Source organism: Vulpes vulpes, chromosome 6 (genome assembly GCF_048418805.1).
Source record: "Vulpes vulpes isolate BD-2025 chromosome 6, VulVul3, whole genome shotgun sequence".
Taxonomy (NCBI): Eukaryota; Metazoa; Chordata; class Mammalia; order Carnivora; family Canidae; genus Vulpes; species Vulpes vulpes.
The window spans coordinates 105664597-105677395 of NC_132785.1; the positions used below are offsets into that span (position 1 = coordinate 105664597).

Here is a 12799-nt window from a genome sequence, read left to right on the forward strand (position 1 = left end):
AGGTATCTTCACTAGACTACCAAAGAAAATCAGATACAAAAAAGTGGGCAAGAACACCAATGCTAGATCTTATCTAACATCTTTTCATTCTAAACCATTTCCCCCTTTTTTTTTTTTTTGAGATATTTTCCTTAAGTGAACTATTTTTCCTATTCTTATAGTCATCTAATCATTATATATATATACCTTTTTTACTGTAGCTGACTCCACTGGAACCCATTCTCTGTATACAACATATAAAGACTATGAAATTATGTTCCATGTTTCCACCATGCTGCCATACACGCCTAACAACAAGCAACAGGTAAGAGATCCTGGTGTTGTCTGTGTTTCTTCGCCCTTGTTCATTTCCCCCAGAAGCCTAAGTGGCAAGTTTGTAAAATCTTAAACCAGAATTTAATGTTGCACCTGTCACCGCGGCAGGAAGCTTTGTACTTTGCGGAAATAACGAATAGCAAATGAGCTGAAAACAAATGAAGAGACACAAATTCTAGGTTAACAGCCAGCTGGATGGCTTTGTGAATTAATCATTTGCTTTTCACCCACGAGGATTGAAGTTTTCATGGAATCTGAAGAGAACAAGTTGAAATCATGGTGATTAGGTGACCCTGCAGGGTTGCAGAGAACAAGTATGAGTGGGTGAAATTCCATCTCAAGAGGCTAGGGTACAAAACAGGAAAGTAGTGATGTGTCATTTCAGTTTTCAAAGGAGTTCTGGTATACTAACTTGGAGAAAAACCAAAATAAATGTCAATGGGCTCTCAGAAAAAGGTTTTTTCTTAACGTTTGTCTGGAGACAGCAAAGAACATAAAAAAATGTTGATTGCCTTTGTGTACATCACAGAGTTTCTTTTAAGAGGATCTAAAAGCACAATGCCTATCACTAAAATGTGGTCATTGACATAGTAAATGAAGAAAACTTAAAAGTGGCAGATTGTTACAGAGCAAAATAGAAACGGGTACTATTGTTTTAGAAAGTATGTGGTAGTTGCTGTTTTAAAAAAACACTTCAGAATAAATGATACCAAACTGACATTTAAAAGAGCCAGAGAACTAACAGCTTCTCCTTTCAATAGCAGGTATAAACACAAGTGGTCCAGTATTACTTCTGACCCTAAAATGGATATAGATTTTGTTATTGTCAACTGTTGTGCTAACAGAACACAGGCCAGCTGCAGAATGAATCACATCCTCTTTCCCAGAATTTAACCAAACACTGATCTAATCTAACACTTCATCACTGCAGGTTTGATTAAATCACAAATCTAGGTAACAAAATTTTGCCTCTTATGATTACCACAGTAATCAAAAATAGGAAGCAAAGCAGTGAATCAGTCACAAATCTGAAATAAACCTATTTAAGATAAATTCTATGATCTGGAATTTGTTGACAATTTTCTATGCAAATTCCAAGTTCTAGATTATCCAGAGAGGAAAACATCATGCTAAGAAAAAAATATGTTTTTCTTATTCTTACTGGTAAGTAGACAAAAAATTTCAGAACATTGACAAACGATTTTTAAAGGATCCTTTAAAGGATTATTCTTTCTACCTGATTACTCAGCAGAGAAAGTATGATATATGTAGTTAACAAGATTCAATTACTTGTTTATTTCTCCTAAATGAGTTGAAGTGTGTTGAGCAGCATAAGTTGGCATTTAAATGGACAGCTATTTAAATTATTTAATTTGGAGGTCCACTCAAGGTAAAAGTGTTTTTATGGTCCTAAATCAGAGTGAAGAAATAATTTGTACTGTTGCATATTAAGAGATTTTAGTTCTCTAGCTAGGGAATTTATTTCTTCTACATAGATCACTTTATGCTTGGGGGGAAAAAAACCAGAAAGAACATATCTTTTAAAATCTGTGGCAGGAATTTGTTTATACATACTGTCTTTCATTATAGATAATGTGAGATGGGTAAATGGATTTATTTCTATTTGGGTCCTTTATTAAGACCTTAGTGTTACATATCAATCAATTTTTGAAGAAAGAATGACATTGCATTAAAAGGCAATGAAATCATCTATGCAGGAATGACATGATACATAGGCCAATTGATTTTGTTGTTGTTGTGTCCAAGATTTTGAGTAGATTAATAATGTTTAATAATGGGTATATTCTGTATAGCAATCAGTACAAACCTTTATTTCTGTAACATCCAATAATATATCATGTTTAGAAATGAAAGTAAATGGCCTCATTAGAAGATAATTTGGGATGCTTTGAAATTCCTAAGGTTAAAAAGTACATTTCTGGAACATTCTAACTCCCAATTCTCAACCCTAATCTAAAAGGCTATTGTTTCTCCCAGCCGACAGCCAATATTAGATCATTGATTTTACTGGTATGTAATTTGTGTAAGTTAAAGTCGCTGGAAAATTAAGAAAAAAGTTTTATAAATGTAAGCTTATGCCTAACAGAGTTGATATCAATGGTATATTTCATTATTTTTCTCCTTATTAGAGGCTCTGTATAATAAATATGAGAAATACAAATTTTGTTCAACTTTATTTCACACTACTGAATTAAACTATCTAATAAACCCCTCTTGGCCTAGCTTGACTTGGGTTCCCTGAATTTGAAAGCCACCTTTCTAAAACACCATTTAATGTGAAACAGAAGGTGGTCTTAAGCAGCTTTCATTGTAATTAAAAAAGTGATTTAAACTTGTAATTTAACCTGCTTTAAGGAATATTAGTAATTTCTGCATTCCCAGCTGGTGACACAACAAACATGTTCGAAAACACCTTAGCCACATTTCTTTAAATGAAGTGAATTAAAGCAGAACATAAATTGCATTGTAATTACTTCAGCCATTCTCTTTTCTAAAAAATCTTCCCTATGGCAAGTTTCTTTCTTATGTGAAAATGGAACAAAACTGTTGTTATGGAAACTGAGACTTTAGAGAGGCTAGAACTTGGCGTAATATGCCAGATATTGGTTTGCTTCTGAACGGGCTCTGTATTTTATGCAAATTTCAGAATATTCATTTCTATATTCTTCCTGGGAGGAAATAAGACAGGCTAAAATATTGACAGCAACTGTGGAGATTGCCTACCTTAATATGGCCTGATTAATAATGAATGTTTAAAATACAGTTACATAAGGGAATTGAGGAAAATGCAGAGTGTTGTCATTTATGTTGTTTGCTTATTTTTTGTTTTAGCTCCTACGGAAGCGACATATTGGAAATGATATTGTAACAATTGTTTTCCAAGAGCCAGGAGCACAGCCATTCAGCCCAAAAAACATCCGATCCCATTTCCAGCACGTTTTCGTCATCGTGAGGGTTCACAACCCCTGCACAGACGGTGTCTGTTACAGGTACTGGCACAACAGCAGTAGCTGCATGGGCGTTGGCCGGTAGTCACACAGAGGGCCCCATCCAATTCTTTCTGAAGTGTCAGTGGGAAGCTATTATTATTTATTTTTGTCTTTAAACTGTGCGTGTAGATGGCCAAATTCACACAATGACGTAACCTGACGGCACTGACATTGCCCAGACACGTTGGTTAGACACCTGCTATTTCCATTTGCACCTCCTCCTTAGGTGGTGTCCTTCATCCATACCATCTGGTCACCAACTAATTACTCACACTGCTAATTATATTTAGCTTTTGGTGTGGCAAGAGCAGAGAAGAATGATCATAATAAGTAGAAAAGTTTTGTTTTGTTTTAATTATTATTATTTAAAAAGCTCAAATCCTTGCTTAGGACTGATGGAATTCACTCTAACATTTCTGACTGCAATCTTTGAGGCATTTCTATTCTTTAGTAAGCCTCTGGTAAAATTGTTTTCATGTTGCTTGTTCACCTAGTCTCATGAGTATCAGAATTCAGGCAACTGTCTGCAAGAGGCCTTTGGGTGTTGACAAGGATAAGGATCTGAATTGCTGGGTTGACATGGACATAGTACCAAGAAGACGTGTAAGGCTATTCTAGCATTAGTAAGATGTTTCTAATATGAATCTGTCCTTTTAAAATACAGAATTTTGTCCTGTCTTTCCATCCCTAAAATTCGGGAGATTGGACTTTGTTAATGTTGGATATTTGCTTTTGAATTAGTATAGCCACCTACACAAAAAGTGGCCAACACAGACTGATAATTGGTTTGTTGTGAGATCCACAACTGTCTAATTCTGGGTGTCAGTGTGGGTTAATTACAGGAGTTGAACAAGTGGGTTCAGGGAACAAAACCAATAATAAAGGATGCTCTGGACTACTGCGAACTGTCACCTTCCCTGCACATCCTACGAGAACAATGTATGTTGGCCTCCTCTGATAAGCCCAGCAGTAATTCTAGGCACTTTACCTGGGCTACCTCATTTGATTTTTAAAACCCATACATTTGGTACTGTTTCTAAAAATCCCCATTTTCAGATGAAGTTTAAGCCATGGGGACAGGTAACTTGTCTATAGTTAGCTGGTATCAGGTAGTTTATTTATTTGACAGAGAGACAGAGAGAGAGGGAGCACATAAGTAGGCAGAGCAGCAGGTAGAGGGAGAGGGAGGAGCAGGCTCCCTGCCCAGCGAGGAGCCCAACTTGGAGCTCAATCCCAGGACCCTAGGATCATGACCTGAGCCGAAGGCAGACATTTAACTGAGCCACCCAGGTGTCCTGGTATTGGGTAGTTTAGACTGTAATATACTAAATCTGGTTCCAGATTTAGTGGAACCACTAGGACTCGGCCCCTTCACTGGTTCTAGAGCTTAGCCCCTTGCAAGGTCTGTGAAGCATGGGTCTGTACTGCCCTTGCTGCTGACACACAAGCTATCCCAGAACTCTAGGCTAAGAAGTGGAAACTCCAACAAAAGAGACCCGGATCTGCAGCCTCTTACCAAGAATAATATGGTCTCTGGAAGCTGCTTTATTTAGGTATAAAATGACAGACTAAGTGCAGAACTTTTGACTGTAACTGGGAGGGATGGCTATTGCATTCAGAAAATACCCCAAACAATTGAAACATCCTCTGTACTGGATTCATGCAAAGGAGTTCATACAACTTTGATAGAAAGCTAATCCCTTTTTGATTGGTCACTATGAAGTTTGGGAGTAGAAAGCTATACAGTTTGTTTTACAGAGAGATTCTGTCTAAATAAAATGCTGTTCAACAGAAATGTAATGTAAGCCATATATTTTATATTTTTTGATAGCCATATTTTTAAAATAACAAGAAATAGGTAAAATTAATTTTAGCAGTATGTTTTTGACCCAATAATACATTTTATTTACCTGCTGTATCCAAATCTTATTGTTTCAACAGGTGATTTTTAAGTTTTAAAGATTATTGACCTATTTTACTTATTTTTGGACTAAGATTTTGAATCTGGAGTATGCTTTAGACTTGGAGCTCATCAGGATGCTTGATTTTCATTGGAAATAACCTGTGTTTAGATTTCAGAGAATTTGCAACTGGCAAAGTAGATTCATATGCTCAGAATGTTCCAAACATGCTTTTTCAAAGCTTTGGAATAACTGAATTGTCACTTTTAAAATTATAATGTAATTTAATATTCCTTGGTCATTTAAAAAAAAAAAAAAAAAACCTCCTTGGTCATAATTTGGAGTGCTCAGTAGCCTACATGTGGCCAGTGCAAGTCTAAATAGAGTAATCAGGAGGAAATATCTCTTAACCTTCTTCAACACTTTGCTAGATGAGGAAGTGATGTCTGTCTTATTCTTTAAACCCCACCCTTACTCCAGTCTTGAAAATCATGCTTTTTGTAGTCTCTTTTATTTATTTATTTACCTATTTATTTATTTGAGAGAGAAAGAGAGCAAGCAAAAGCAGGGAGAGTGGTGGGTGGGGGAGAGAAGCAGGTTTCCTCCTCAACAGGGAGCCTGACATGGGGTTTGATCCCATGACTCTACTATCACCACCCAAGCCAAAGGCAGATGCTTAACCAACTGAGCCACCCAGGCGCCCCTACTATCTCTCTTATTTTTAATCTGTTGCCTGGAGAGCCCATCTTCTTAATCCCACCATGCAATATAATGTTGGACCCTTTATGGGAGGACACTGAACACCCCAGCTCAGGCCATGTGAGCTAGCCTGGGATTTCCTAGTTGCCAAACTTGTTTGAAGACCCAACATGCAGTTAAATTCACATATAAACTGTGAATCTGGGCCTTTTTTAAAATCCAAGAGAACGTATCAATTTGTAACATCAAATCACAAGAAACTAAAGTAGTGATCTTTTCTTCTTGTAAACTTGTGGTGTATTAATTGTTTTCATGTTTCCTGGGGTGTGTGGTAATGTTAGGAGATGTTTAAAGTCCCCGAAAAGATAAGGCAACTCTCTTGTAGTTAATGCATGGGGGAAAGTGTGTAAAGGGGATTCGTGTTCTCATGAAAATAAACCTATTATGGGGGGCCAAGATGGCTCAGTCGTTTAAGCAGCTGACTCTTGACTTCAGCTCCGGTCATGATCTCAGGGCCCGGGGATCAAGCCCTGTGTTGGGCTCCACACTCAGCGAGAAGTCAGCTTGAGGATTCTTTTTCTTCCTCTCTGTCTGTCCCTCCTCAGGTGCACGTGTGTGCATGCACTCTTGCTCTTTCTCATACAATCTTTAGAAAAAAAAACAAAAAGAAGAGATGCCTGGGTGGCTCAGCATTTGAGTGTCTGCCTTCTGCTCAGGTCATGGTCCCAGGGTCCTGGATCAACCTACATCAGGCTCCCTGTAGGGAGTCTGCTTCTCCCTCTGCCTATGTCTCTGCCTCTGTCTGTGTGTCTCTCATGAATAAATAAATAAAATCTTTTTTTTTAAAAAAAGAAAAATATATTATGAAGCAGAATAGAAAATTTATATCAATTTTAAGATAAAACATAAGTGTTTCAAAGAGTTTCTGTACCTGTGAGTTTTTCTCCTACCCCAGCCACTCCCCAAACTATAAAGGATATGAATTTATGGGCCTCTTTTATTAGAGGTACTTTGATAGAAAAGCTTAGAACTGCATTGATTTAAAATAAATTTGATTTAAATGTAATTTAACTATATCCCTCAAAGAGTTAGTAATTCAGATACTTTTTATCATTGAAAATCTCGTTTCAAACTTTCTCCCCTGAGAACATTCACATTTGTTTATTGACATCTATCTGGTGCCTGTAATGAGGAAAGTGCAAAAGTTGTTTCCTCAAAGGAGCTTCTTGCTGTAATCGGGTAGAAAAGTGTAGGGTCAGTACAGGTTAAAGAAGTTACAGGGAATATTTAACTGAGAAAATGGGGTTTGGCGTGTTTTAAAGCACAGATGGATGAAATTCGGTGGGAGAAAGAGAAATAATTCTGGGAGTGGCCAGCATTATACAGAAGTTTAGACACAGGAAGGAAGGTGGAAGGTATAGTGAAAAGGCTGCTGTTGTAGTTGGGGTTACCAGGCAGCAGAGGCCCTTGGAATGCTAGGCCATCTAGTAGCACGGTATAAATAGAGTTTTAAGGAAATACACCCAGTGTCACCATGTAAGATCTTTTGTATGCAAAAAGGCAAATTTGGAGCTTATTGTTGTTCATTTATTTTTTGCCAGTTTTTTACAGCCTTTATTGTATATGTGCTAGGCATTATTCTAGGCCCTGGGATGCAGCAGGTGAACAAAGAGAAAAATCCCTGTAGTAGATATAAAGAAGAGGTCCTGAAATAGTGGGTGTTATTTCCCTGAATACTGAAAAGTTTGTAACAGGAAAAACTGACTATTTCAAACTAATTCCAGAGGTCAGTTAACTTTGAACAGTAGACAGAGCCAAGAACTCAGAAATTAATCACTAACTCTGTACTATGCCCATACCTGATGAGAGAACCCTCCAGTTTCTTCATTTTATTAGGTATCATTACACTGAGCTTAATTGTCTGGTCCCGGTTGATAGAGCAGATTAAAAACAACAAATCAAAAAGATGAGGAACTATTCAGTGGCAAGGATATGCTGAAAACATCAATAAGTGATTACTGATAAGAGAAATGCAGAAAAACTCTTCACATCAATGATACAAAACCAATCAATAAACATAGCAGTCTGGGGTCATTTAGTTTGGGAGCAAAGGACCAGATATACTTCATTCACACCTCAGGGCCTCACTCTGTAAAAACTCAGCGTAAAATTTTTTTCAACATTTTTTAGCAACCAGTGAATTAGGAGATCTAGGCATTGATCTTCAGAGAATGCAGATATCACAAAAAGAGACAAACATGTCTCATAATGGAAGGACACAACCCCACTTATGAATTAGTCTTGTTCCCTACCTCCCCCAGCATGCTGAACCTGAGTCTAACCAAACTTCTGGAGAAGCCAGTTTACAGGAAATACAAAAGACAGAAGAACATGCCTGTATTCAGCAAAATTCAGATACCCTGCAACAAACAGCCCAATTTCCTCAACACATAAATGCAAGAAGTAAAAGGGAAAGTGAAAGAAGTGGAGAAGAATTAACAGAATAAAAAAAATTAAGATATGATTAATTAAAATATGTGGGTCTTATTTGGATCCATTTTAGATAAAAAGACTTAAAATTTTAGGACCTCTTCAACTGAAAATTGGAACATTGACTCACTATCTGACAAAATTGAAGAATTACTATTAATTTTAAAACTAGTATAATAATAAGTGGTTATAATAATAACCTGAGTCTTCAGGTGTTAAACTGTGGTCAGTAACTACATTTAGAAAGGTAGAAATGTATGTTTCTCCTCTCAGAAAGATTTTCATATTCAGAGGTTAAAATATAATGAATGTTGAAAGGAGGTACTATGATATAGTGCAGAAAGCACTTGGAACCAGACCAGATTGTTAAACCTCTCAGATCTTAAATTTCCTTTTTCTGCAGTGGATGGTTGCTTGACATCTACTTAAAATCCCATAAGTAAAGTATCTGGTGTAGGCTGGGACTGTGGTGCGTGCATATGAAATGTGCATGCCCTTCTCTTCTTGATTAAAAATAAATAAATATGCAAGCTTCAGCTAGGAAGAAAAAATCCAAGTGGGTCAAGTAGTAGACATTTCTTTTAGAAAGACTCTTCTAGGCCTAATCAGCATCCTTATTGTCCAGTGTAGCTGACCTTTTTTAAGACAAAAATCTGAATATGTTACTCCTGCTGCTCAAAGCCATTTTGGAGAGGTTCAGACACTCTAGCGTACAGTCTACTGCATAAGTTCCTTTGGGTCTGGCCTTCCCACTGTGAGCCTCCACTGGGGCCTCTGCCAATTCTCCTCCCCACCCCTACCCCTGGAGCTGTGTGGAACTACTTACAGCTCCCAGAACGTACTGTGCTCTGCCCCTCTTCTCTGCACATGCTGCTGCTCTCCAGGCAGGAATGCCTCATCTTACACACCTCTGCCCCTCCTTCAGCAGATGAATTCCTGCTTTTCTTTGGGAGGGCTCCCCTGACCTCCCAGGTCTAGGTAAATTGCCTTTCCAAAGTGTTTCCAGTAGCGCTCCACACCTCCCACAAGAGCATTCCGACTTCTGTATGTAGCCCTGCTAGACTTGGAGCTTCTGGAGGGCTGAGCCTGTGACAGCTTATCCTCGATCCTCAGCATGAGCCCAGTGCCCGACACATAGGAGGTGCTCAGGGAGCATCAGTGAGTGAATATTATTAGAATTCCAGAGCCCCCCAGAGAGGGAATGATGGGCACACATTTATTTCTTCTGCCACTGATCTTTCCTGTCCTTTGCCCAGGTCTGCTTTCTGAGAAAGCTCTCCAAGCTGGCAGTGTGATCCAGCTCCGAGAAGGGGAAAATTTCCCTCTACCATTCTGATGCTAAGGCCCCCTCCTCTAAATTTGGGGTTGGAATTGTTTATTGCCATTTCCATGGTGGTTCAGAAATTCAAACATCATCACCTTCTCACTTTTTTCCATTGAGACTTCTGTTCAGATGTCTCTGGAACAGTCTCATGTATCAACTTGAAATTGGCTTTCAGTGTCGAGATCTGCTACTTTATCTAATGTCTTCTATGCCAGCACATGCTACAAAGCCCAGCTTAATTGGGGTCTCTTCAGCTGTGTGACACTTGTGGGTGGTACCTTTTTGCAAGCCCCTCAAGAGTGGAAGGTTTAAAAATGTTCCTTCAAAAGGAATAATGTGGTACTATCTTAGAGCACTCTGCTGGCCATCTGCAAGTTCAGATTCCAGTCCAGGCTCTCTATATCAGGCTTTGGGCAAATCACTTTACTTCTCAGAGTCTGTTTCCTGGAGAAGTGAAGATTTCTTACCAGCCATTCAAATGGAAGTTCAAGGCTATGCCATCCATCAGTAAAACAGAACATCTTCCTAGTCTTAAATAGTACTCCCAAGATTTGGGGGACAGGTTATCTTTTTGTGTTAAAATGAACTCCGATATTCCTCAGGAGAATGCAAAATCAAGATGACTTTTTAAGATGAAACTCAAGATTTTATTGGCAGAGTTTGAGGAACACTGAATTCACCATGTTCTCTTCCGGTGCTTTCTGTAATTGCTTCAGCCTCTGAGCTTCTGTCTGTGGGATAACTCTCTGCAGTGAAACATCCAATCCTCAGCACTGCTGAGTACGTGAGGCATGGCTATGATTGTAAGGAATGTATTATTTCTAAGGTGATACCGTATTGTATATGAGGCTAACACAACTGTGTCCAAGCAGGAGCCCTTCTGAATCTGCTTTTACAAATAGCAAGAACCATTTATAATTAACACATCTTAAGTATCTATATATAGCAAACTGAAGTTCTAGAAAGGCTTCTTATGAGGCAAAAATATTTTTTCTTCTGAGCTGCAGGCAGGCCTTATTATCAGGAGTTTGGAATCTGTGGCATCTAAATCCATGAGCTTTTAACCTTGTAGAAAACCTTGAAGTTAGATTAACGCAAAGCAAGACCTTTCGTTTGAAAAAAGCATCCCAGGGCATCATCCTCCTCATCTTCTGCAAGGGTTCTATTTCTAATGATGCAAAACTGATTTTAGCATCTGTATCATTTACCTCTCTACTGATGAATCATTGATAATTATATGTTAGGGATTCAGTTCTTTCCCTGATAGCTCATTCTGGAGGCTTCTAATTATCATTGGGTTTTCAATATATGTTTGTCTAAAGTTCTAACAGTTAATAAATAGATCTGTAGAAAGCCAGTGTGTTTAAGGGGCAAGTGGATAGATGGTGCTCCTACTGGCACCCCCTGGTAAGCATTTTCCTCTCCTTATTTGAAAGAAGACTACAGCTGCTTCTTGAGAAAGGATAACAATTTGAAGTGAAATTAGCAAGAGAAGGAATTGCCAATTTAAGAAGGGGTGTTTCTGGATTCTTATAGGATTCCTCTTTAGAAAAGCTGGAATATCTGGATTTTAACATCTTTTGCTTGATTTTTTTTTAAACGATCAAATTGAATGCTGTCAGCATTCAAGCCAGACAGCTCACCGTAGACAAGAAGAATTGCCTTTCTAATACTGGTGTAATTAGGCTTCTGTGAATTCTCCTCTCCAGTTAGAAAGTGGAATGTTGTTTGCCACCTTTCTTGGTCATGAAGCCAACTAGATAGCCCTTTTTTTTTTTTTTTTTTTTTAATAAATTTGTGAAAACCAACCAATAGGCCATTCCATAGCATTTTCAGACAAAATAGGTAACTTCTGTCCTGGGTTTCCTGACTTTTATTCATGTATCCTATTTTCCTGAGAAATAATCCTTTTTTGAAAACCAAGGCTAAGTATCTTAAAACCTTCCAAAAACAAAACAGAACAAAAAATAGTAATGATATAGAGGTCATCAATTTATTTGAAAGGTATATACACTCTCTGATTATGATTTTTCCATTCTGGAAATTCAGAAAAAGCATTTTGTATTACTTCCCTAATTACTTAGTACAATGCATAATGGACTGACTTTTAAAATAATTATATAATTTGAAAAGATGGACATTCGATCTGTTAAAAACATCATTTCCAGCCCTCTCAAACTTCACTAAGGTCCTAGACTGTGGTCTTAGAACATGACAGAAAACTTACACAACCTTTCTGTTTCCATTTAACTTTTGTTGTTACTGTTTTAGGAAAAACATGATTTTTTTTCCTTTTTGAGATTAAAAATAACAGGTTATTACAGATGCTCGTAAGATCCTTATCTTAGTCCCAGTTTTAGCAATATTATGCAGGAAAAGTGACTGTGGCAAGCTTTCTCAAATCAATCTTGCTTAAAGGAATAGGAAAAGGAAACTATTTCCTCACAGAAAAATTGTCAGAATCATATACCAAAGGTAGAGAATGTGGACCAAAGAATAGCTCAGTCTAAAAATTTGATTTTAAAGCACTGTTGCTATTACTTAAAAATCATAATCATTTTAATACTGCAATTACAATTTTTATTTTAAAATTATGCTTTTTGGTCTGGTTGCATAGGCCAACAAATAGTGATTTGTTTAATTTTGAAAAAAATCCATTGCTTTTATGTCATGCATCTTTGGATATTTTCATTATAAGCTGTGTGCACATAGACATCATATCTAAAATGGAGACTACAATTGTGTTCTTAGAAAATCTGTTTGTTCTAAAACGTTATGCTGATTATAGTAACCCCTGCTTAGAAATAATCATTAGGTATTTAAAGGTAGAATATTACAGTACACTTTTTTTTTTTTTCATGAAGTATGGTTGGTTTACCATCCATTAATGAGAGGAAAGTTTTTACTGTAAGCTTTTTGGGTTTTTTAAGACTAGAAAAAATGTAATGTTCTATAAATCCTAAATGTGGTTGAATGAAAAGGTGTGCTCATGTTAAATAGAAATATATATTATTTCTTGTGGGACCGTGATAGTTCTTTTCCTCCTGAGGTATGCCTTT

At 37.4% G+C, this 12799-nt stretch overlaps 1 protein-coding gene across 50 annotated transcripts in view; it reads left to right on the top strand.

Moving 5' to 3' along the window:
• The window catches only part of SIPA1L1 (signal induced proliferation associated 1 like 1), a 371521-nt gene that overhangs the window by 284092 nt on the left and 74630 nt on the right, over positions 1-12799 (top strand). For all 50 annotated transcript variants that reach the window (XM_072761869.1, XM_072761890.1, XM_072761879.1 and 47 more), the window contains 2 exons: positions 201-304; positions 3169-3326. In XM_072761869.1, coding sequence (XP_072617970.1) covers positions 201-304; positions 3169-3326 — 262 coding nt within the window. The remainder of the gene's footprint in view (positions 1-200; positions 305-3168; positions 3327-12799) is intronic.